At 51.8% G+C, this 24,321-nt stretch overlaps 7 protein-coding genes across 7 annotated transcripts; 4 read left to right on the top strand and 3 right to left on the bottom strand.

Moving 5' to 3' along the window:
- Positions 1-240: 240 nt before the first annotated feature.
- On the bottom strand, positions 241-1,254 carry Z520_07306 (uncharacterized protein; the record flags this gene model as incomplete). The annotated part of the gene is made up of 1 exon (XM_016777805.1): positions 241-1,254. One exon carries the CDS (start codon positions 1,252-1,254, stop codon positions 241-243), a length of 1,014 nt encoding a protein of 337 aa, XP_016631315.1.
- A 528-nt stretch (positions 1,255-1,782) lies between these two features.
- Positions 1,783-2,769, bottom strand: Z520_07305 (uncharacterized protein; the record flags this gene model as incomplete). Its single annotated transcript, XM_016777804.1, has 1 exon — positions 1,783-2,769. The coding sequence occupies one exon, from the start codon at positions 2,767-2,769 to the stop codon at positions 1,783-1,785; it is 987 nt and encodes a 328-aa protein (XP_016631314.1).
- A 1,343-nt stretch (positions 2,770-4,112) lies between these two features.
- On the top strand, positions 4,113-6,088 carry Z520_07304 (uncharacterized protein; the record flags this gene model as incomplete). The annotated part of the gene is made up of 8 exons (XM_016777803.1): positions 4,113-4,282; positions 4,330-4,455; positions 4,506-5,226; positions 5,281-5,356; positions 5,409-5,593; positions 5,647-5,696; positions 5,748-5,811; positions 5,879-6,088. 8 exons carry the CDS (start codon positions 4,113-4,115, stop codon positions 6,086-6,088), a joined length of 1,602 nt encoding a protein of 533 aa, XP_016631313.1.
- A 647-nt stretch (positions 6,089-6,735) lies between these two features.
- Z520_07303 (uncharacterized protein) lies at positions 6,736-7,788 on the top strand (the record flags this gene model as incomplete). Its single annotated transcript, XM_016777802.1, has 1 exon — positions 6,736-7,788. The coding sequence occupies one exon, from the start codon at positions 6,736-6,738 to the stop codon at positions 7,786-7,788; it is 1,053 nt and encodes a 350-aa protein (XP_016631312.1).
- A 2,527-nt stretch (positions 7,789-10,315) lies between these two features.
- Positions 10,316-12,130, bottom strand: Z520_07302 (uncharacterized protein; the record flags this gene model as incomplete). The annotated part of the gene is made up of 6 exons (XM_016777801.1): positions 10,316-11,180; positions 11,337-11,436; positions 11,491-11,546; positions 11,597-11,684; positions 11,736-11,951; positions 12,001-12,130. The coding sequence occupies 6 exons, from the start codon at positions 12,128-12,130 to the stop codon at positions 10,316-10,318; spliced, it is 1,455 nt and encodes a 484-aa protein (XP_016631311.1).
- Positions 12,131-18,618: 6,488 nt separating this feature from the next.
- Z520_07301 (uncharacterized protein) lies at positions 18,619-20,698 on the top strand (the record flags this gene model as incomplete). The annotated part of the gene is made up of 3 exons (XM_016777800.1): positions 18,619-18,848; positions 18,896-19,830; positions 19,941-20,698. The coding sequence occupies 3 exons, from the start codon at positions 18,619-18,621 to the stop codon at positions 20,696-20,698; spliced, it is 1,923 nt and encodes a 640-aa protein (XP_016631310.1).
- Positions 20,699-21,035: 337 nt separating this feature from the next.
- Positions 21,036-24,266, top strand: Z520_07300 (uncharacterized protein; the record flags this gene model as incomplete). Its single annotated transcript, XM_016777799.1, has 1 exon — positions 21,036-24,266. One exon carries the CDS (start codon positions 21,036-21,038, stop codon positions 24,264-24,266), a length of 3,231 nt encoding a protein of 1,076 aa, XP_016631309.1.
- Positions 24,267-24,321: the final 55 nt, after the last annotated feature.

The following is a 24,321-nucleotide window of genomic DNA, read 5'->3' as shown; positions in this document are numbered from 1 at the left end:
GTTGGATGGCGGGGCGCTTGTGATAGGAGCCTTTGCTTCCAGAATTCTTTCTCTATTGGTATCAGTCGGTTCGGCACGCTTCCCAAGGGATAAAAAGCAAGAAATTATACAGATGTGCTCTGAATGATACATGTCTAAATATATCCCTATGTGTGCTTTTCCAAGATGGAAACACGGCGTTGTTCGTCGTTAGATCTTTCCCACCCACATCGCTCGTGGACTTTGTAGTTCTCGAGGTCTTCAACCCGTATACCTGATAACGCCCAACCCTATATTGAGCAGAAACCCGACAATCACGGCCATTTTGCGCCGCTGACTCCAGATCCCCTCCTCGCGCACGCCCCACACCAGACACCCGATGGGCCAGAAGAACCCCATGGCCGTGCCCCAGATGATGTCGTCCAGAGCGCCAGCCTGGGCGTCATCGTCGCCTAGCACCGCCGTCGTGTCTGTGCCCAGATCGGCATTCGCCGCGCCTGTGGAGTTGGAGTTGTCGAGCCACCGGTCTTCCATGTTTCTGAGCGTGTTGGGCGACGGCATCGTGTCTGGGGTGTGTGTGTGCGCCTGAATAGCGAGGAACTGGAGTCTGAGGGATTGGACTTCTGCGGCGCTGAAGCCGGCGTTGAGGAGACGGTCGAAGCCGCGAGGCGCGGGTGTCGTTGTAGTAGTTTGCTGATTTCGATCGCCCGCCTTATCCTCCTCCACATCTTGATCATCTGTCGGTTGAGCTGCAGCGGCAATGGCAGCCTCGGCAGCCAGTTCTGCGGCGGAGAGGACGATGTCCCCTATCGAGCAGTGGATGTAGATTCTCGACTGCGACTGCGACGGCGGATCTCGCACCGGTTGTTTGCCTTTCCCAGTGTCTCCTTTCCCGCCACCGTCACCGGCATTATTATTCCCCCTCGCTGTCGCTGCGCCATTATTGGATCTCTCATCGTACGGCCCAGGCGTGCCAATCCGGCTCGGTGGGCGGGAGACGTTCCTCTTCAACGAGCTCGTGAGCGGGACATCGTCCACCAGGGCCTTGCCCGCGTGGATCAATCGAATGCGGTGTTTGGCGTATGCATCTGGGATGCGCGACCGAATGAGCTGCTTTAACGTGGCTGCATTTGCATTCACAGAGGCCGGGATCGAGAGTTGGAGGTCCGGGAGAGAGGCAGAGAAGCGGATCGTGATTTCAAAGTCCGGGTCTTGCTCGCCCTGTGGTGGTTGTCGTTGGTGCTGCTGCAGGAGGGATGGTGGTTTTAGGGACATATGGGCGGCGGCGACGGTGCAGATGGGATTCTGCCGTCGCCCAGTGCGGGCATGCTGTAAAACTAGCTATAGGTGCTCTATTAGGTTCAGCGCATGCAGTGGGCAAGAGACATCTGAGACTTACTACGTCGTGTATGGTAATGAGAGATGGATGGTCGATATATCGAGGCGCCCGTTGGAGACGCCGAAGTAGCGCCGAGTGTGTGGACAGCTTCACCAACATGGATGTTCTCCAAGCACTTTTCAGTTTGACGCAAGATGAATATCATCTGCCCGAAGGTGACCATCAAGCTCTATAGTGAAAATGTTCAGTGAGTTGCATCCTTCTCAATTAGCCACATGAGGTTCACTATTGGGTCACAGGTGTTTCTCGACGAGTGCACAAGGGACAGCTCTCAAGAACAAGGCTTGTGCAGAGACAAGCAGAACTAGTAGTTACACTGACGAAGATAGTGGCCACAAACAATCCCTTGGATGCTCCGTTGGTATATTTCCATCGCCTGCCTACCGACTGCATCGTCCAATCTTCTATGCAACAGCAACGGCCTGCGGCTTCTGGCTCTGCGACTCCCGCTCTTTCAGCCGCCTCTTTTCTTCCTCCAACATCCGAGCTTGACGTCTAACTCGCTCCGGCACGACCGTGTCCCTCTTCCCTTGGATTTTCCATCCCCTCAGTCTGTCCTGTCCCCCGAGCTCCTTGATCGTCTTAAGCTCAACGAGACTATACTGGCTCTCGTCCTCGCGATCAAAGTTGAACGGCTCCACCAGCGACACAGGTGGATTGGTGATGATCCGCGGTAAACGGCGTCCATTCTTGGAGGCCGAGTGCAACATCAAGGGATGTAGCAAGATGACATCCCCGACCGACCCGGTCATCTCGTGGAAGGACTCGTCGTCACAGCCTTGGACGACTGTGGAATAGAACTGCAGGCCATTTTCATAATTTTCAGTCGATCCGATTGGCGTCATTCGTGGAAGCACGCCCTTGGGATGGTCGTACAGCCAGTTTCCGATCTTTGGGATGCCTTCGGAGCAGATCCAGGTGCCGCCGCCGTTGGGCAAAATATCCGTGAACAGAGGGATCACCAACAGCCCCTGCTCGGGCGAGTCTAGGAAATGGACGAAAAAGTCTCCATCCACATGCCACCCATTCAATTCTTTAGGGTGGGCTTCCTTGCCTTCGTGCTCTTTTGTTCCCAGGTTGACGATGAAGCTGTCTCTCCACGTTTTGGATTCTTCAGTGATGCGCTCTTCCCCTCCAACTATCTCACAGATGGCGTCGTATGCCTTGGGCGCGAAGTCCTTGACCGACTTCTCTCCATGTCCCGGCATGTTGGTCCTTTCGGTAGTCCAGGTGTCGGGGTTTTTGGGGTCAAAGCCGAGCCTGACCCAGACATCCTTCGTCCATTCCTCCGCAGCCTCACGCGTGAAGCATTCAGGAATACGCAGGTACCCATGTTTCATGAAGCAATCGACTTGTTCGGGGGTCAAATGCTTGAACTTTCTGCCTTCCATGCTTGCTGTCCAAAGAGAGTCAGCCAGGTTGGAAAAGGTATGTTGCCTATCTTGAGATTGTGAGATCTTGAGCTTTACACTCCCTTGTACCTCGTACACAATTCCTAGATTCAGAGACGTGAATCATGCTCTGCTCTCATGACTCTGAAGTATTTCAGTATATCCAAAGGATACCCGATGCACCGGATCCCAGCAGCCTTGGCATGGCACCAACAACGCGAGTTTGTATTTAGCCGGAATGTTCAATACCAAGCCTCAGATGATACCACACCGCGAAGAGCAGAAGACCGAGCGGACAACCATCCGAGGTTATAGAGGAAAAGCTACTCTCCTCTCTTTTCCTTCTCTGGTTGAGCGAGAGGTATGGGGCAAGGAGCCCACCTCCGCCGGCCAGGTTGCCATGGCACACCTAGACAGGCTTTCGTCGCAATTTTGGCACCACAAGTTGTGGATCTCCATCATCGGGCCCGAGTGTCTATGCGCCGAGCAAGTAAGAAAAATCTGGGTGCTTCAGGCAATGTATTGAGGAGTTCCCACGTGAGAGTCGGCAACAATCCCGTGAACAGCAGGATAGCAAGCCGCCTCCCAAGTTAGAGAGTGCCATGGGCAGTGACTGCAAAACAGGATTCGATAAGTCAGTCCTTTAGGTAGGCTCTCAGCCAAAACCACTCATCAGCTCCAATTCATTCCGTTATCACCTGGTCGGGGCTATATCGGAATCAAAATCGTTTCGGCCGCCGTCAGGTCTCAAAAAACACCTGCTTTGCATCAGGAAGCCGTGTAAAATCGCAACAGAGTTTGGATTGATATCTTCCGCCAGTGTCTCGCCTACGAATAAAACAATCATCGGCTCTGTGCTGGCGGCTTGGCACCTGCTGCCGGTCTCCTGAAGCGTCTACAAGGCCTCCTCGTGGAACCAATGAGACGAGTCCGAGCACAGACTCTGGGGTGTCCAGTTTGGGGTAACCGACTATCCCCCACCGGAAGCCCCAGAGACTCAATGGAGAGATCGACATTTTGGAGATGGTGGACCTGGGACAGGGCATTCTCCTATTAGCCTAAAGAAGGCTGAATGGAGGTACCTGCGTCTCCTTGCACTGTCCCGCGCAGTATCTGGAGCAAGTGAGCTTCTGATTCGACAAGGGCTTCGCGAACGGTAGAGCCAAGCCATATGGTGTAGCTTGATAGCCGTCTATACCACGACCCTCGGCAATGGGCCCGATAGCATGGAGGAGGACATATATGGTCGGTGGAAACGACCTCGAGAAACTTGAGAAACCCTGGCCGGCTTCTATTCCAATGCTGAAACAGTTTAAACCGGGCAAAAAGACACATCGTTCACAATGGTCGGTATCGCAGCCGTGCAGCCTATGCACAAAACTGAGCGAGAGGTTGCCGTCGCTGAGGCCCCAGCGCTTCGAAGGGTAATCTGGTACAAGGACCCTGGGTTGAGGAAGCTCTATGGCTTGGCCATTGCGCTGTTCTTCGCCTCGGCGACGACAGGATATGACGGGTACGGCCCGCACCCAACTTTGTTGTATGACCGCTCACACTTATCAGGTCCATGCTGAACGGCCTCCAAATCCTCGATGTCTGGCAAGACTACTTCCACCATCCAACGGGATCGATTCTCGGTCTCTTCGGGTCGATATACAGCATAGGGAGTCTCGCAGGGCTACCCTTCGCGTAAGTCGGCATCTTGTGAGACAAAATAAGCCGACTGACCTGGCTATCAGGCCATACTTGAGTGACATCTATGGCAGACGCATTGCCATTATGGTGGGATGTGTTTTCCTTTTCGCGGGCGTCGCAATCCAAAGTGCCTCCCAGAACTTCTCCATGTTCATAGCCGGCCGTTTCTTTGTCGGCTTTGGTAACAGCATGTGTTCCAACTCGGCGCCTCTCCTCCTGACCGAGCTGTGCCATCCGCAACATCGCGGCAGAGTGACGACGGTCTACAACCAGCTTTGGGATATCGGTTCCATTGCAGCAACCTGGATCACCTTTGGCACTTTCACCATGAAGAACAACTGGTCGTGGCGCATCCCCTCGATCCTCCAGGCTTTCCCGACCTTCATACTCTTTTGTTTCATTTGGGTCATCCCAGAGTCGCCTCGTTGGTTGATCTCGAAGGATCGTCATGCTGAAGCTCTCACAACACTTGCAAAGTATCATTCGAATGGGAACGAACTGGATCTCACTGTCCAATTCGAGTACCGTGAGATAAGGGAAACTCTCCGGCTTGAATTCCAGTCGAAGAAGTCGAGCAGCTTCTTGGACTTTCTCAGGACAAAGGGCAACAGGTATCGACTCTTGCTTGTCGTTGCTCTCGGTCTCTTCTCCCAATGGAGTGGCAATGGCTTGACCAGCTATTACTTCGCTCTTGTGATGAAGAGCATTGGTGTGACAGACAAGAACGAACAGTTTGAGATCAATGGTTCCAAGACTATTCTCTCGGTGGGTGACTTTATCTCTATCTCGAAGACAAATGGACTGCTAACCTGCTCATAGCTCATTGTCGGACTGATTGCCGCAGCAGTTGTCGATCGTTTCGGCAGACGTCCACTGTTCTTGACTGCGACCATAGGTCAGTTATTTGCCCTGCTGGATGTCTTGCCTCTTGCTGACCTCCGTGACAGGCATGTTCGTCTGCTTTGTCCTCTGGACAGCCTGCTCCGCTCTGTACGACGTCGACGGCAATCTTGCGGCCGGAAAGACCGTCATATTCTTCATCTTCCTTCACGGTGTCTTCTACAACATTGCTTGGTCGGGTCTGCTTGTGGGGTATACTGTTGAGATCATGCCGTATAAGCTGCGTGCGAAGGTGAGAGTTCCACAGTGATATGTTTTGCCCGGACATTGACATTGGTGCATTAGGGTCTCATGGTTATGAACTTCTTTGTTCAAGCTGCGCTTGTGTTCAATCAGTGAGTTTTTTCGAGCCCGGGGAGTGTACTCGGGTGTCTGACTGCAATCAGGTATATCAACCCAATTGGATTGTCGCATCTAGAGCCTCGCTGGAGGTTCTATTCAATCTACTGTGTAAGGCCAACCCTTTGATCAGGTTATTCAAGTGATGAGACGCATTTGCTAACTTGACTGACTGCAGGGGTGGCTCCTTCTCGAGGTCATTTTTGTGGCTTTCCTGTTTATCGAAACGCGTGGTGTGACCCTCGAAGAGGTCGCCAAGATCTTCGACGGAGAGGACGCGGAGGTTGCGCACGTCGACCTTGACGTCGTCGAGGAGAAGGTGCAGCACGTGCAGCAACTGGAGGAGGTTGAGGTTTCAACAATCCAGCAGCATGTAGAGAAGGTCTGAAAGCTGGACAGAAACCGCAGTGTCTAGAACATGGGAGCTCCTAATGGTAGTAGAGTTTGGGACCTTTCAACCGATATTCTGCGGCCTGGCGACCCAGAGCCTTGGTTGATGAAGACGGGATCTGTTGATGACAGTTGGTCGGTGTGGTGGCCTAACAGATCAGTCTGTGCAGGCGGTCAAGGCTGTCATAAAGCAGGACGAGTAGATTGCTCTTGGGAAGAGAGAGCCTATTTCGCACCACCACCGGCGCAGACCACAAGCAACGCGAACACTTTTGCGGGATCATTGTGAGTGACATCCTGGAGCCATCAGGGATAGGCTGTAGAGCTGAAGCGACCTGGATATACAATGTAGCCTTGGTCGGGACCTTGGATCGCTTTTCAGAGGACCGAGCATTCGAGCACCGCTTCCCCAAAATTTAGGGGCCTCAGCCTTGTTCGGCTCCGAGCTTCGCGGCGGATTCGCATGTGGAGGTGGTGAGGTGGATACGCCCGCCAAGCAGGGTTAGAATCGGTCACATCGGGTGGAGCTCGATAAGAAAATGCCATAAGGCGCCTCTTCTGCCAGTGTATATCTGGACTCAAATCCCCGTATAAAGTGCCATATTACCTTGACTTTGGACTTACCGAAGCTCTATATATACGGCAATGGCACAGACACCTGGTCAACCAAGCATCACAGCAACATGCCTCTGCGGGGCCATCTCGTACGCTCTTCCGACGGATCAACGTCTTCCGGTGGATAGCGTTGTGTGTCACTGCTCCGATTGTCGATACGTGACCGGAGCGTTGTACCTGTCGTCTCCTCAGCTACCTGCGGGCCCCCCTCAAGATATTTTGAAAGCTTCTGTTCATTACGACAGCTCGAGCACGCGCCGCAGATGGTTCTGCGGAAACTGCGGGTCGCACATGTTTGTTCAGGAAATTGGAGGCGAGGAAAGGAGATGGTGGGTCTTGGGTGGCGTGCTGGAGCAGACAGGGCTTGAGTCTCGCGCACAGAACACTACTCGGGTCACCCACCACAACTTCGTCACCGACACAGGAGATGGTGCTCTGGTGGCGAAAATGATCAGACTGGGTGGGCGTGAGGTCCAATGTTGGGAGAAAGGTGCCTATACCAGCAGACAGGTGAGCGAGGTTGAGTTGCGGGAAATGTCCCTGGTCGGCGAGCGAAAGCCAGGGATTCAAAGCGAATCATTGGAGGCCAAATGCCACTGCGAAGGGGTCAACATCCGAATCACTCGCCCGAATTTTGACTCGTTGAAGTTGCAGCAGAGATATCTCCCGGAGCAGGAGAATAAGTATGTTGCAGGTCTTTGCACCTGTCGTTCTTGCAGATTGGCCACCGGGGTCTCTTTTCAACCGTGGGCGTACATTCCCCCAGTCAATATATTCCTCGCCGATACAGGGAAGATGGTGAGGTTTGGTGCAGAAGGCGAGCAGGAAGACTCAAATGGGGTTACAACTTTGAGACATATCTGGTCCAGCGAGGATACCTGCAGGAGCTTCTGTGGGAGATGTGGTGCGACGGTATTCTATTGGCACAACAATCGCCCAGAAGTTGTGGATGTCTCAGTAGGTGTCTTGAGAAGTCAGGATGGAGCAATGGCGAGGAACTGGCTGTCATGGAGAAAGGAGGGCCCCAGCTTCAAGGAAGACTGTGTCGATGAAGAATTGCTGAGGGCAATATTTCCCCCGTAGCATCCATGTTGCCCTTGTCTTCAATCACGCTATTGTCTGTTCAGTTCAGTAATATTGAAGAGGCCAGCTTATCAAGCGTCGCCAACTCACTAGAAACCGTTCTGGTTGACACATTCATGCAAGATGAAAATACCCTGCTCAACTCTCCGAGTACTCTCGGAGATCACGGACGTGCACGACCGTGCTGGCCCTCAGAGTCCTTGACCATGGTCCATGGAGGACTCCATGAGTCATGGACGTCGATACACGGTCTTCCACAATGGCACCCTTCGGAAAAGCAAAATAATATTTGTTCTAGCATGAGTATGGCCTGAAGCATACCATTGTTAGCCTGGCGTAGGCACAAGGTGCGAGTCAAAAGTACTTGCGCATGCCAAATAAGTCTCTCTTGCGCTTGCAGTCGCCTGAGGCAATGATGAGGTTCAATTGCTTTGCTGTAATGTACGTTCTTGCGCGGCCGAAAGCTTTTCACAGACAGTTAAGAGGGTGGTGCACCTCAACAGAATGAAGATCCAGCATCGTAGAAGAGATTTTACTTACATCGACGGCAGCAGCATTCAATTAATCATTGGAACACTCCTCAGTACTGCAGGCCGGGATGCAACGTGGCAATGTGAAAGAGCCACTGAGGCGATTGAGGTTGGTTTAGGATCCAAAATGGGGCCATGCTGTGGTCAATGCCATCAAGCCGATGTAACCACAGGATCCGGTCTTCGTATTAGAAGATCATTGACTCATTGCTGAAGCACCCGGTACTGAAAGATTCCCCTCTGATGCTCCAGGCCACATCTGCCATCCGGTTAGATGTGGAGAGCCTGACCCCGGCCCCAATTTTCAAGGTGATTTTGAAGCGAAAATTGACTTTGAATTGACTTTGAAAATGAGCTAAAAACACATGCGTGGAGATTCAATTGGAGTGCAATGGTGAGTCTTCGACGGACATATAATTATTACATACCATGCCGCGCTCTTTGTTCTTGGTCTCCAATGGTATGGTAAAGCCGGAAACCAGATATGCCTAATGAGCGAATTCAATATCAGATGATGTTGCATTAGCCTAGTGATCGACTGCTTCCATGACAGATCCACGTCAAGCTTTGCCTCTAGAGCTCTCAGCGTTTCTCGGCTCGCGCTGCTCTGTAGGGAATTTGTCCGCTTAGTCGTCTCGTCGTCTCGATATACCGTTCCACATGGTGGGTGGATTTGATCTGCATCCCCGGATCTACTGTATCGCTTAAAATAAACTTGTTTTAAATTTTTTGTGTGAAGCAAGAGAGTGGGAGGCCCGACGAGGACTGTTGGAGTTTCGGAGAGATTGAGGACAGAACCAATTGTAGAGTAGATGCTAAGCCTTGTCCAGCGCAACCCTTGAACTGCATCCTGCCGTGTAATGGTGATGGGTCATATGGACCGCATTCGAGCGGACATGTGCGATAATATGCCTGGAGGAGCAAGAGTTGGACTCTGTTACCGGCTTCGATGTCTGTGTGCGGTCGTCGGGGAGTCGGGCGTCGAGGACTCCAGGGTATGGTCTGTCGTGGCTGTGCACAGAAAAAATTGGACGAATTTCCGTCCCGAAATGGAGCTATTGGATTCCAGTACGAGGTTCTTGATGATGTGTTTGGCGCAAGTGGAAACTTCACTCAGTGTTGTGGCCGTCGAGACGCATGGGCCTTGAGGAGATTGCCTCGTGTTATTGCCCCGTTGGCTTGCTGTGAGACTCACTTTCAAGATTGGTTTCCAAAGCCCGTTCGCTACCAGGAAAACTGCTGCATATTAGGCCACTCGGACAGAAGTTTCTTTCTGGTCCATCACTCAGGCTTGGCCCGGGGGACGTCAGTTGAGTATCATGAGTCTGCGCTTTCTTAGCCGCTGCTACACCATTGGCTCCCAGTCCTTACCCTCCTCTTCATCTTCAACAAAAGTTTCTCCCCGCCGTCACTTTTTGTGTCTCGAATGGGTATAAAGCTTGTGCCCTTCGACCTCTTCACTCGGAGGTTCATCATTTCCTCCTTCACGGACTCATGGTCTCAAACCACATGAGAGATGGCGGGCCTGTTTTGTGGACAGACTGACTGCGCTTTCTTCCTGAAGGTCTTGACTGGACCTACAAACAATGAACGACAATGAAGAAGTTGGACAATATCTTTAATACATACCTAGGTATCTTAACTGTGTAAGGACGACCCCTGCCATGGTATCACCGTCTAACGATTGACTGAACAACAGAGAACAAATAAAATTACCGTTAAAATCACTCTTTCCTTCTCTCTCCTGTCCGACAACCATTCCTGTCCACGTCTTTCCATGATCCTTCCTTTTGACCAAGTCCATCAAATGCCAATACTCGCACAAGAACAACCGCATGAAAACAAGAACATCCATGGTCTAGGCTTCCCATATTTCCCTCCCTCAGATGCTGAGAGATTATTCCAATTCATCATACCACGACAGGTCTTGCCGCCTTGGAGAAGCCTGCAAGCTGCTCCATGCCGCTCAGTCCTGTATTCGGACAATTTTGCAGCTCCTAGAGCAATTCTTCAATTGAAGAGTTTGGATCATACGTATTCTGCAAGTTCCCGGGGCCCTGGACATGATATGTTCCTGGACCATGCAGAGCACTTTGCTGATATTGTTGTTGGTCCACACTGCTCGTGGATGTAACATATGTCGAGTCGGTCCCTGGCGACGATGTCGGTACCATGTGGTCCTCAAGTGTCGTTGAATAAATCAACTGCGCTTCTGAAGAGGTTGGATAAGCAATCTGATCATCAGCCGCGGTGAAACATGGCATTGTATCGGCCGAGGTGGTGGTATCAAAGGTTTGGTTTTCTGAAGTAGTTGGATACTCCAACTGGACCTCAGCATCATCTCTCACATTATAACTTGCCGGTGGAAGAGGGTTGAAATGTTGTGGCAGGATTTGCGGGAATGATGCAAACGACGGCTGCTGCTGCTGCTGACGGTGCTGAGGCTGCAGTGGTGGCGGCGGTGGGGGCATGAGCATTTGTTGTGTCTCATTCAACAACAATGGCGTTAAAGGTGGAAGTGATTGGCTTACAGGCGGCTGTTGCATGTCATGCAAGAAAACTCCATGTTGATATCGATGCAGTGGTTGAGCTGGCATGGAAGAGGGTAGGGGCAGTGTTGCGCTTTGGTGGCCGCCACCCTGCCATGTTGGTGCCATACCATGATGTTGAACACTTAAGCGTTCCCTGATATCAATCGCATTGTTCGTGTTATATGCAAAATTCCCTTGCTGACCCCAATGCTCCAGGCCATGATGCGGATACGGTTGGGGTTGACCATACACGGAGGCTGGTACAGCTTGGCGATAACCATCTAGATATCCTTGGAAGCCCCAGTTGGCTCTGTTTCTTTGCATTCGACGCCTGGAGTGAGATTAGTCTTGAGATGCTATCAAGGGAGAGCGGGTGCTCAAAGAAATGAGCACTTGGGAAGTCTATCCGGCCGGTGACAAGAGGACATCTTGCATCAGGACGGCCCTTGCCCTCGCTTGTATCAAATCTTGAGGGGGGGAAACGTACACTGGCTCTTTTCGAACCCTGATCTTCACACCACCATCACTCAATGCTCTCGTCAAATCGGTGGACTGTGGGAGAGGGGAAAACTTTTTGCATGCATGGACTGCAAGCATGTGAGTATCTTCCTAATCGCAAGCGCCGCTTCAGAATCGCTCACCTTCGAAGACCGAACCAGAGATGGAGTTGAGCATTTCCGCGAACATGGCATCGGGACTTTTCAACTAGTTAGCATTTGCGACAATCTCAGACTCGATATGTCATACCCGGAACGCATCTCGAACAGCGTGAATTGCAGACAGAATTTGCCTTCGCAGGTTGGAAAAAGATCGCTAAACACGAAGTAGCCATGGCCTGCTACTCCGTTAGCTGAGGCGAAAGATATTGCGAACCAGAAGACCCTACTTTTTCCATCATTCAATTTCACCACGTGAAGCGAAGATGTCAACGTGCCAATAAGCAGGTTGGATTTGCTTGGCTTGCCGTCAAGTCTGACCAGCTGGACCAAGCAGAAATAGTGTGGACTATGGAGCCAGGACCTGGACGGATCATTGTCGATGACCAGAAATTCGATCACTACAGGAGGATCAAGGCAGCGTCTTTCGGTCTGCGGCTTCCTGGCTAAATGAACGTTAGCCCTTCTGTCGACAAGAGATGCAGTGTCACTCACCACTAGCATGTTTTTGAGGAGCCAGTACTTGACCCTCACTCGGCTGCTGCTTGATTATCATCCTATATCCATTTCTGTTGAACTCCAATTTTGTCAGTTCTGCAGCCCCGAAAGAATTTTGTTGCTGCATTTTGGAACCCAACGATTGCCAACAACGGACCTGTCGAGATGGAACCTAGATTGGATGCGTCCAACAAGAAAGGGATCGAGGTGAACCGGTGGTCTGGGCATGAGGAGGCTGGTTCGAAGCTTGAAGTCTGGCTTTTCGAATGTCGGGCAAAGGATGGACTTGGTTCACGTTATGTGCTGGATAAGAGATGGTGAGATGGGTAGAGGAAGAATGGTTCAGGATAGGACTGGGTTCCAGGAAGAATGCTGGAAGAATATTTCCAAGAAATGGTGCATAAGATGGATGAGAGGGGGAACACAGAGGTTTTATGGACGAAGAAAGAGGTCTGATGTTGTGTGATGGACCGGTTCTGGAGGAGGAAACCACGAAGGAAATCACGCCTGCCCTCGGGCTTATATCGTATGTGCGATCGATACCAAGACTTTGAGGACCAATTCTTCGCAATGATTTGTGGAGGGTCAGGTGTGATATGTTTTCGTCCAAGGAATGGTTGATCAGGTCCGCTGGTAGGTGGTCACTGGGCACAAAGGGAGATGAGGTTTTGGGTTTACTCGAGAAGGCTTTTTCTTAAACAAGTTCGAAAGCAAATCGAGGGCTGTGAAGAAACTTGGCTGGCTGTCTCTGGCTAGCTGCCAGTATCACACAATCAGGGCGCTGCTCCAGTTGTTTAACGACCCAGCGCAATGGTTCGTGAGGCAACAGATGCCGCTGACAAGCACCCGGCAAAACTCTGACGGGCAAATTTGTTGAGGACCTCGCACACCCAAGAGTCAAGGTCCGACAGGTTTGTCCGCTTAGTGTATCATTTCCTTTGAAATGACTGTACGGGCGAGGTTTGAGGATGACTGCAAGCTTGATCAATTTTATAGAAGCTTGTCACGTTCGGCTAAGACAGCATATTGGTCCTTGCAGTGTTCTGAATGTGCGAAAAACTTTGTTGATGGCCACTCGTTTGGCTGACAGTGCACCTTCGGTCAAATTTTGATAGTCTCGACAAGCTGTCTTTGGGAATGAATCGAGGCGGGAAAGGATGTGGAGGCTTGACCTCGAACACTATCTGAATGCGCAAGACGGTGTATCCTAGTTGAGGAGCAGGTACAGCCACTTTACGGTCCTCAGAAAATGCACAAGAGACAGCGAAAATAGACTACCGCTGAAACTTTGAAAGTCAACTCTCTTGCGCAGGCTCTTGAGATGAAGAGGAAGCCGTGGCTAGGGAGGTATCGGGAGAAAGGTAGCCGGGTCGACGAGAAAGGATCCGATGTCGATGGGGTTCTCGTACGGAGAAACATCGATGCTGTCTGGTGCGCAAGTAGAAAATAGCGAGGCCGAGGAGGTCAAAGAGTACTGAGTATTTACGGCCAGCGAGGAAATGGGGCGATTTCAACGAGCAGAGGCGATGAGAGGGAGAAAATGCTGTCGAATTGAGGCGGGGTGGGGCAGCAGCAGGGAATATTAAGAGATGCCTCGATATGTATTGTCGACAAAGGCAAGGATGGCGATAGTGGGCGATAGTGGGTGATAATTCCGGCTCATAGCCTCTTTGATGCAGAATGAATAGGTGTTGGAGAGTCAGAGAGTGTCGTTCAATGCCGTCTTCATAGTGGAATACAAGTTGAACTTGAAGTGAGAAGTCCACAGTAGGTCGAAACTGCGCACACAAAACTTGACTGCACCGCCTGCGCTGCCTGCACAATTTACAATTCTCTTCCCCTTCGAATTCTTCTCATGCGTGCGTCCTCTTCACTCTCTTATACCTTGATGCTTCGAGTGCGGTCAACGCAGGGACTAAGACGTCTCCATGCAGGTCAAAATATCCTTTGCGCACGATCGGACCAACCCTCCCACGCTCAGAGCTACTCAACCACGTCTCCTCATCCGCGGTAGCACGGATGAGAGTTCAATTAGATAGGCGGGATCACCCAGCTGAACCGAGATCTCACGACCCCAAGCGTCGATGAGTGGCAGCTCGTCCTTTACGGTTGATGGGTGTGATGGGTCTTGTGGAAAAGGCAACCAGAACCGGCGTAGCAGCCCACAGGGTTGCTGAGACTTGGATACCCAGTGTGGAAAGCCTAGGAAGCAAAGGATCCTCAGCAACACGGATGCTACCGGCTAAGCAAGCGGGGTGTTCAACGATTGGTGACCGTTATTGCTTTGCGAGGTGCGCAGTCAGGCAGGGAGTGTCAACATCATGACTTGACAATGCGGCACAGGTTCTGATGCAGACTGGTGGCGTTTGAGGTTTGGACACGGCTCGCACCGTCGAGAAGAGTTGACCAGCTTGCTCCTCCAGATTCACAAATTGGCCTACCCGATCGAGCTTCGATGCTTCGCGACAGTCCTCGTGTTACGACTCTGCCCGATTTGGTTCGCGTCCGCTTTGGCGATGGATCAAACAAGTAAGCTTTATGGTGAACTGGACCAGGACCAAGTCAGAAAAGAGAAGTCGGGGAAATGATTCTGGTCAAAGGAGGCCTAGGTGAGGGCACGTACGAGGCTGCATAGCTGATCTTACCAGGCGGAAGATGCGCCACCTCTAGGCCAGGGTACGAGGATCCTAGGTGAGTCGCACAAGCTCTATACCCTTGTCTGATTTTGAGTGAGAATGACCCCCGCCCACAGGGGCTTTGTGTTGCATTGCTGCCATCCGCATCGCTGGAGCCAACTGGGTGGGATATTGGATATCAAGCAGAGCACTGAGAGCCTGAATCGCAAGCAAATTGATGCATGGGGGGCTAAGAAAGGGGCAAACATAACATCCAAGGCAAAGCGTCAATACCCCATGTGGACAACAACCTGGATGATTCGAGAGCCCCCATCTCGTGTTCAATGGGCAATCGAATGCTACATGCAATCCAGGAAGGCTTACCGTGGCAAGGACGGGTTCGAACATCGATTGGTCACTTGTCACCTGTTTCGCTGCCCAGGTTTGCGCCGTCATTCGAGCCCTCCGGGCGTTGTTCACTCAGTGGTGGAAGACGTTGGTGGTGGCTTGCAAGGAAAAACCAACGGACATTGACCACGAGGCACATGAAAACCACCCGCACTTGGCCCTAAAAGCAATCCCCGGTCTCAGCGGGGCTCGTGGCGCATGCAACATGTTAGCCGTCTCACGCGAGCTAAGTAGGCGTGGTAGGCCTTCCCGTCAAGCTCGGATGACATTGGCAGGCCCTTAGCGAGAGCCCGATCCTTGTACGAGTCCCTCGTACCGAATACTCGTATACTACTCATCAAAACCTGTGGCCATGCGAGGTACTTCCCACGAAGCCTTTGTCGAGTCCAAGTACTGCGCAAAGGGGGCAAACCGAATTCAAGTCTATTGCTGATTGTCAATCCTTCCCGTGAGATTAAGAAACGCCTGAGGACGTGCTAGACCAGGGGAAGCCACCGTTGGTCAGTCTCAACATGCAGTTTGGCTGAGATTCGCTGTCCCTTGTGGTAGATAGAGCTCGATCATTGGACGCAGGTGATCTCTATTTGAGCTGTTCTGAAGAAGTCCCTCACGACATTCACCGCATCGCATCCTCGTTTGCATGCGTTATCACCCGTGATGGTTGCTGGGGTGCACGAGCCGATTTACCCGCCTTGCGGTGGATAGCCTCTCGGTCAGGCCACGCCCACGACTCGTCCAAGCTAAAGGGTATGCAGAGGATGGGATCGGTCATGTGCGATGCAGACCATGGCAATTGATCACGCCCTCTTCAACAAAATACTCACAGCCCAATCTACCAGTGACTGGTGCGGTTGGAGCGGAAGAATATTGAATGGGACTGACTGAGAAGCTCAACCACGGTGGAAGGCGACTCCAGAATACCACGTAAGTGTGAAGGCTTCTTCCTTGATGCTAGGGTGCTCGAATGCACGCAAACAACGCTCGCCTCAGACCAAGGCTGGGAGCATCTATACGGCGCCTGTTCTCGACAAAAGCGGACGGAAAGCGACTCCGGTTGGGCGATGCAGCTGTTGCGGGATATTGCTAATCGAAGCCTGCGCATCGGTTATTCAGGTGCATATCGGAGTCGGGGCCATTTACACAGATTTGCTTAGTCGTTGGCGACGGCCACGAGGGTCCAGCCCATGCAGCCACTGACATAGCCCCGGCAGAATCGACCGTTCCAGCCCATCATATGCATATGCCACGTTTTCTGCGGAGGCACACGATCTTTGGGGTGGCATGGATTGCATGGATTGCACCAGGATTTCCCGCCGTGAAAGGAACTCTTCTCGTCTTCACCTCTACTACCTCATACCCATTGGCTGCCTGTTCTCACTCGAGGAGGCGAAAATGTCTGACACCTGCATGTTTTGAGACAATTGCTCCCGAGGACGTTTACAATCCACAACTTACAAGAGGAGGCGCCGAGGTTGGAGCCTTGTACCACGCAGACTTGTTCGGGTCGTCCTTTTTGGTGGAATGTTAATCGGTCACCGTCCCTTTCTGGTCGAGACCCGCTCCCATCCACCCAGATCGGGATACCGCTGGCTCCCCGTCATGCAATGTGTATGAGCGATGCATATCGGCTCCCCTTAGCTGTATCGCCCCCAATAGGACCCTTGCTTCAGGCGTCTTTACTCACACCTGGGTGTTGCTGGCCCGGGACCCACGTCAAACTCTGGATGTCTGACTGGTGGTGGATCGAAGCTACTGCCACAAACAGGCTGAAGCTCCCGTTCGTTTTTGCATACCAAATTCCCCATCAAAGCAAGTTGGGCAACACGACATCCACGTGGGTGCAAGGGCGGTCCACGTGGTGATGGCGTGGCCTTGACGCACAAACAATAGCATTGAGCCATCAGCCATCTGCATGACCGGTGTGGAACTGGACGCCGCTCTTTCGACGAGATTGGCCCATTTCACACCATCTGGAAGGATGTAATGGCCTTGCAAAACCTGTCGTCCTCTGGGCACGACGGACTTCCCCAGCGGACTTTACATCCATAGTACAGTACCGTCTTGAGCTTGTAAGGCGTAATTACCATTTCCTGGGCCCAAGGCAGAGACTTCCGGAGAGCTAAACCATTGCCCACATCAAGAGGTAGCGCACCTCGCTTCGCGCATGGAATTGCGTAAGTGGCACTCATGCTGCTCCCATATACGACCGTGTGGCCGACTGATTTTATTTGTCTACCCTCCAATTTATGTACACCAGTACGAGGTAGTTCTGCTTCGACAATGCAAGCCACAAATATTTGCAAGGGAGGTGATTGCTCGCCAAAATACGATCAGTCCTGCTGAGCGAGAACCATTTTCACCTCAGCCCCTAGAGCTCTCGTTGTTGAACCCCTGGAACCCACAGCTGTCGTGATTACAACCACCAGGATTTTCACTGTGTCCTTTTTCGCGCTCCCTCGTATCGGTGGCCAAGACTGGCTTTCGAGGTGCGACCATGCAAAGGAAGAGCAAGGGAATGGTCGCTGGCAAATCCCGCACTTCCGAAGTTCTTTCAGCTAGTCGACAAATCCAGATTTGGCGACAGTCGAACCTGTACCCGCATCGTGATGACCAGTCGCCTTTTGTGCTGTCCAAACCGCGGCGTTATTTGGCTCTCTGACTTTGCCGTCAAGCTGCCAGCTCCCTTGGCCAGATGCAGCGCGACCTTTCTCCGATGCAAGGACTTCTGATAGGCCCGATTGCGCCCTTCGTCCCCTTACGATAGTAATACAAACTTGGGCCACTAGGAGACACAGTGCATCATCTCACGTGAAACCCATGTCCCAAATAACGGAACATAAGTTTACCAATTATGGAAATCAACTTCGTGCCGACTGAATTTCCCGACGGGCTAGTGAGGCCAAGAGCAACCCCGCAAGATGCCGACAGATGCCGATGTGGGAGAGGCGGCGGGTTCAGCTGTTGCTCCGCGTCACCAAGCTCATGACCTACAGCTGCAACTCTCTCACTCACATCCACTTTATCATCCGGGCACTGGGGTCCAGAAAATTTTAATAGGAGAGACTCGATGGACCAGCCCCCTTCAACAAAAGAGGCTAAGAGGTCCTATCAAAGGGCCTACAAGGCGTGCCTGGAGTGCCGGAAGCGGAAGTCGAGATGTATCACGCACGACAACGGACCATGTACACGGTGCGTACGGCAAAGGACGGAATGTGTTCTGGGCGACACAAATCCGCCCAAGCATCGCAACAAAGATCATCTTGGTAGGCTCAGTTGGGCCCTTTAGATCCAAAGTCCCACACTGATTGATTGAGTGGCCGATGCAGCCACGGCGATACCGCAACGAAACACTCTGCCTCCCTCGCCGTGGCAAGACCTTCTAGCAAACAGCTCTACTCAGCAAAGTCCCACCGGCCACAATGCCCTACGAAGCACGACGACTTTCGACAGTGGTAGATCCCACGCGACTTGCCAAACATCCTCGAGTCAGGACTCACCAAATATTCTGGCAAGATCTGTCGTGCGTACCGTCATCTCGGGTGCAAACGACGCATTCAACCTTCTCTTCGATATATCACCCAATCACAATCAGATGAGTCGTGATGATTCGTTTAATGCGTTGGAAGCTCGACCCCCAAATGAGATTCCTGGGCAGCCGAGTGTCGAGTACCAGGACCGAAGCCACGAGGTGTCATCCTTGTCAGCGATGCAATCCCAGCAAATTCGGAGCTGCTCTTCCTCGCTTGTGCGAATATGGCAGTCCTGTCACTTTGTGCAGATGGGGTGGCTGACAGCACGTGAAGCCATTCAATACGTAGACCTGTAGGTCCTTGGAGGCCCGGAGTATTCTTAACGCTAACTTAAGAAAGATTTTTTAAGAATATGTCCCAGCTTTCGCCAGTCCTGACGGATTTCTATGCCCAGCACTCCAATCATCCTCAGCTTATTACACAGGAGCCGATGCTGTGCTGCACCATGTTGATGATATCTTCTCGGTATCATGTCTTACCTGGTGTCGGGAGCGCTGCGAAAGGGTACTTCCTCCACAACCGGCTTTGGAAACATTGTGAGCATTTGATTTTGAGGATCATGCTAGGACAGGAAAAAGGAGCCCAGACAAAAGCTAGATCAGTGGGTTCTATCGAAGCCTTACTGTTGATAAGCGAATGGCATCCAAGATCACTTCACTTTCCTCCAGAAAGTCATGGCTGGGACGCTGACCTCCTCAAGCGCTCTTTCCAGGACGAAGACCTAGAGATGAATGAGGCTGACACTTCTCTAGATGACGAAGGAAGCAATCCGTCGGCCCAATGGCTTGAGGAAGTCATTGAGCCGACGAGAAGGTCAGACCGTATGTCATGGATGCTGCTAGGTTGTGCTATGTCCTTGGCCCACGAACTGGGAGTTTATGAGTCCAAGGCAGACTGCAGCACCTCACTGCCCTCTCAAACTCAAGAAAAAGAGACTCTGGATCGCAAACGGCGCCTTCAGAAACTGCTATACGTTTTCCACACCCAGCTTGCCTTACGCTTAGGGTACTTCTCTTCAATACCATCGTTGCTCCACCACATGATCCCCAAGGCGCAATTTCCGGTGGACTCTTCGGTACCAGAAGGCCTGCAATGGGACTTGTTCATGGATGCACAGATTGACCTTACTAAACTCTCCATCTCCGTTTCAGACATATTCTTTTCGTCTCCGTCATCCACGCGGACTCTCCTTCTAAGTGGACGCTTCGCGAATCATGTCGACAACTTTCAGACTTTGCTGACCAGATGGTACGATGAATATCTAAAATCGAACCGTATGTATATCTTTCTCTCATCCTCCAGGCAATCAATGAGGTAGGATGACAAGCACGAAACAGAAAGCCATAGAAAAATATGTTTGTCGAACTAACGGCAATGTATGCAGGCATCACCGAGACGACTCTAGCTCTTACAACGCGTATAGAATATTATTCAATGCGAGCATTGCTGAGCTCCGTCGGCATGCAAGCAATCGTCGAGAAAACTCTTGAGAACAACCCAGGTCTAATGCCAGAAGAAGCTCGCCCAGTGGTTGCAGGGGACTCTGATTACGAGTATGTTCAGCAGGTGCTCGACAATTGTTCCAAGATCCTGCAGCTATTTCAAGGCTATGCGGAAAAGGATCATCTGTTTCAACTTCCATCGAGGATTGTATGTCGCGTTTTCACGTCCTCAATCCTGCTTATCAAGGCCTTGAGCATCGGTGTCAGGCAGACTCAATTCGACGTATCCCTGGAGATTCTCAACAATAGTATACAAGCTTTAAAGTCTCAAAGACTAGACGATCTGCATTGCCTTCCACGATACGCTGGGCTGTTGGACATCCAGTTGAAACGCCTCCGTCGTTACTTCGCCGAGTCGTCGAGGTATCCACTTGCGTCCGCCGCGGGTGCGACGACAGTCCCTGGGATGCCATCAGACCCTACATCAACATACCGGGAGGTTGAACCACAAGCGTCAGATGCGAATGCGCCTAGACTTGGAACCGAGTTGGAGTGGCCTGATTTGAATACGAGTATGGAGAACTGGCTGCGGTTGCCATTTGATCCCTCAATGGCTCCATTTGACTTGACAGGATCTCTGTCACAAACAGGATTAGATTTGAACGGGCTGGATTTCATGTGGAACATCGGCAACGAGTAGCCAACACTGATCGACTTTTCAATCTGTTTGTCCAGCCATCGACCCACATGGCCTTCCTTCGCCTACTTCAGAAAATGGCAACCCCGGAATTCCCGGAGTCGTTCGGTAAATGAAGGCATCTGGCGGTTTTCACCTTATCGGCTCGCGCGTATGCGAACGGTCAATCGCCGAAGAGGGTCCACATAGCGCTGTAGCAATGAATCCAAGAAAGAAATGTGTCTACTCATATAAAACCAGGCATGGAATTGGAAACTGTTAACGCAACACTGGACCCGTTTGAGCACCCACGTATCGGCCGCCCACACAGCGATCATCTTCCAGGACCATTTTGATCGGCATGTCTCCTGTACAGCTGGAGCTTGTCCAGTCCTTCCCGACCTCCGGAGCACGAGCTGTATGCTATTTTTCAATCGGCAACAATGACTTTCTGGCCATTCCTCAGCTCGCCGAGGATATTCCAAATGGGCCGGCTGGCATGAATGAAGGTAACAGCGATGTTGATCTCATCATATGGAGGGCGAATGAGGCCGGGCTTTTTGAGGAATGGCAACGGCTTCCTGTTGCAGGCGGCGAAGATGCCGAGTTCTTTACCATTCAAAATCGACATTTTCTCGCTACTGCATCCATCCGGGCTGGCAAGGGTCCCTACAACTATAACGTATCATCTGTCATTTTCGAATTCGTCGAGGGCAAGTTTGTCGAATTTCAGAAGATTCCGACTTTTGGGGCCAAACAATGGCGCTACTTCTCGATCAATGGTCGTCACTTCCTGGCATTGGCTCAAGGAGTCAAAGTTCCTGGACTGTTATCAGATGTTCCAGGAGATTCCACCGTGTTTGAATGGGACGGCACCTCCTTCAGATCCCTGCAGACAGTTCCATCTGCATGGGGCTACAACTTCCTGCATTTTGAGTTATCAGGAATCCACTATCTTGCGTACGCAGACTTCAGAGAGCCTTCAATTCTGATGACGTGGGATGGTGAGAGGTTCAACCACTTCCAAACCTTTGCGCCAAAGGGAGGCCGAGCATTCTGTTTCTTCCAAGTCGAACAAGACGCATACCTTGCATTGGCAGATATCGAGAACAATAGCATTCTTTACAAGTGGACCGGTCGCGGGTTCCGCGAACATCAGACGCTTGCCGGGTCTGGTGGACGTGAATTCGCGTTGATTCAAGAGAATGGCGAAACGTACGTGGTACTTGTCAGGTTCATCCTGGGCACCCCCAAAGCTCCGACCACTCAACTCGAATCTACAATATATCGTATGGAGGATGGCTTCCTCAAGCAAGAACATTCATTTCTGACCCACGGCGCGACTGATGCCGCAGCCTTCTCAAAAGCGGGTGAGACCTTCTTGTTTGTCTGCGAAAGCCTGACGGAGGACGTGCGTTTCAGGGTTGATTGCAGTCTCTATCGGTTCAAGCAAAGGCCACAGCGCAAAATTCTCAATGAGGTCCGTGGGGGTGGGAAACAGTCCCCCGAATTTGTGGATCTGTACACAGCATATACCGCTTCAGCAGACGGAACAGGGCCCAAGCTTACCAAATTGGTTTCTCATTCAACCACCAACGATCCTCTGCTGGTCGCCACCAGTAGCGAGATGATCTTCTACCCCGGTCGCGGCCGCAAACCTTCATATATCAACTACCGTTTCAACAATCGAGGATTCAAAGAACTTGCGGCAATCTCACACCTGGGACCAGCTCTTGCTTCCCTCGTTAAAATGGCCACACTCGACACACGGATGTGGAGGACCGAGTCTGAAAAGTTATTGTCGAGGATTTCCGAGGTTCATAAAGTCAATTCAGTCTCCCTATGGCGTGATGAGCTGAAGGTGGCGGCCTTCACCGGCCGTGAAGAAGCAATCGCAAGCATGATTGAGTATACTTGTTCTCTCACCGTCAAGTTTCTGAAGGCCGTCCTCGAGGATCCGCAACGGCTCAATCCTTCCTTCCTTCGCGAGGAGTATCTGGAGGCGACAGGTACTACTCTGGGTGCAACCATCTCGATGAATGCCATGATGATCGCGACTTTCTTCTTGGTTGGATTGGACATCTCCTATCGAATGCGGATCTGGTTGCAAGATCAACAAATCGACTGGCAAAGAGCAATGGTGCTCATTGTTGGGAAGCAGGGAAGAGAAACTGCTGGGGTTACCCTGTCCACGAATTCAGTAGCGCAGGGGATCATACAATGCTCCAATCTTGACCTTCCGGTCAACCGAATCTACATTGCACCTCACGGACCCGATATCGCACCCGGAGCATCCGAAGCCAGAAAACTGGAGCAACATGAAGAAGCATTTAGGTCGCTATGGAACAGAATTTATGCTACTGTTGGACTAGGGGAGATAATGTTCGCTGGCTATCCGCGATACACACCGCAGCTCAGCTGCCGGCCCACCGTCACCGAAACAACAACAGAGGTTTCTGAGATGCCGCAAATACGCGGTCCAGATGACTGGCTCACCATGACGACGCGACTGCGGATAGTTTTGGAAGATCCACGACAGCTGCTGTCGGGGTGCGTGACCGACTATGCTGCGGAACAACTTCGACAATGTGATAATGACCTTCAGAAAGTTATTATCCCAGGTCTGGACTCCTATGACTATGCTTCAGCTTCAGCGGCTTTGACCAACCCAAGAAACGAAAAGCGTCCTTCAGGACGCTCCGCCAAAAGCCCTCTGAAACAAGGAGATCTCTTTGGCACCCCGTGGCAACGTTTTATTCAATTCCTCGCTCCGCCACAAAAGTGTCCAGTGGCCGGTGGCGAAATTGCATTCTACGAGGAAGGTACAGGTCCTCAGACGAACATATGGCTTCACGGATTGCCGCTTGACAGCCGAAGCTGGGCGGCCCAGCGGTCCTATTTCGCGTCTCAATATCGAAATGTCTATGTGGATCTCAGGGGATACGGAAATTCCAGCAAATTCCCAGACAGGGTTCAAAATGTGACACAGATGAACTGCGACGACTTGCTGTCTGTACTGGACCATTTGCATCTAGGAGTGGTCAATTTAGTCGGGTTCGCCTCTGCTGGCCACGTCGCTCTCCGTTTTGCCCGCCAGCACCCCGAGCGTCTGCGCAAACTGGTTGTCCTCAACGGGAGTCCGTGTTTCCGACAGCGACAAGACTGGCCATTTGGCTTCGAGGACAAGACACTCGACAAATTCACCGCCGCGGCATCGCGAGGTGGAATTGAGGACTTGACAAACATGGTTCTCGATCCCGCCGTGGTCTTCAAGGACCTCGACGCCACCAACGCCGCTTCCCTCAAGGCGTGTTTCGCGGACATGAGCCACAACGCCGGCTTGGACACTGTTCTCAAGTTCTTCACCGACATCTCGTTCGACGACGATCGAGAACTCATGGCCCAGATCTCGACGCCGACGCTCTTGATCACGGGCTCCGTGGGCGAAGAAGTCCCCAATGGCACGGGGGCTTTTCTGAGAAGGACCATCCCGAATGCTTCATTGGTGGAAATCCCCGGGGCGGATCATTTTCTCTTCGCGACAAAGCCGGATATTGTCAATCCCATAATCGCTGGGTTCTTGGCTGCGTAGAGGAAGGAGAAAGATAAGAAAGGGGCGAAAGAGAACTTGTGCGCTTTTTCTTAGG

The sequence above is a fragment of the Fonsecaea multimorphosa genome, assembly GCF_000836435.1.
Source record: "Fonsecaea multimorphosa CBS 102226 unplaced genomic scaffold supercont1.14, whole genome shotgun sequence".
NCBI lineage: Eukaryota > Fungi > Ascomycota > Eurotiomycetes > Chaetothyriales > Herpotrichiellaceae > Fonsecaea > Fonsecaea multimorphosa.
This window is presented reverse-complemented; position numbering and strand designations above follow the sequence as displayed.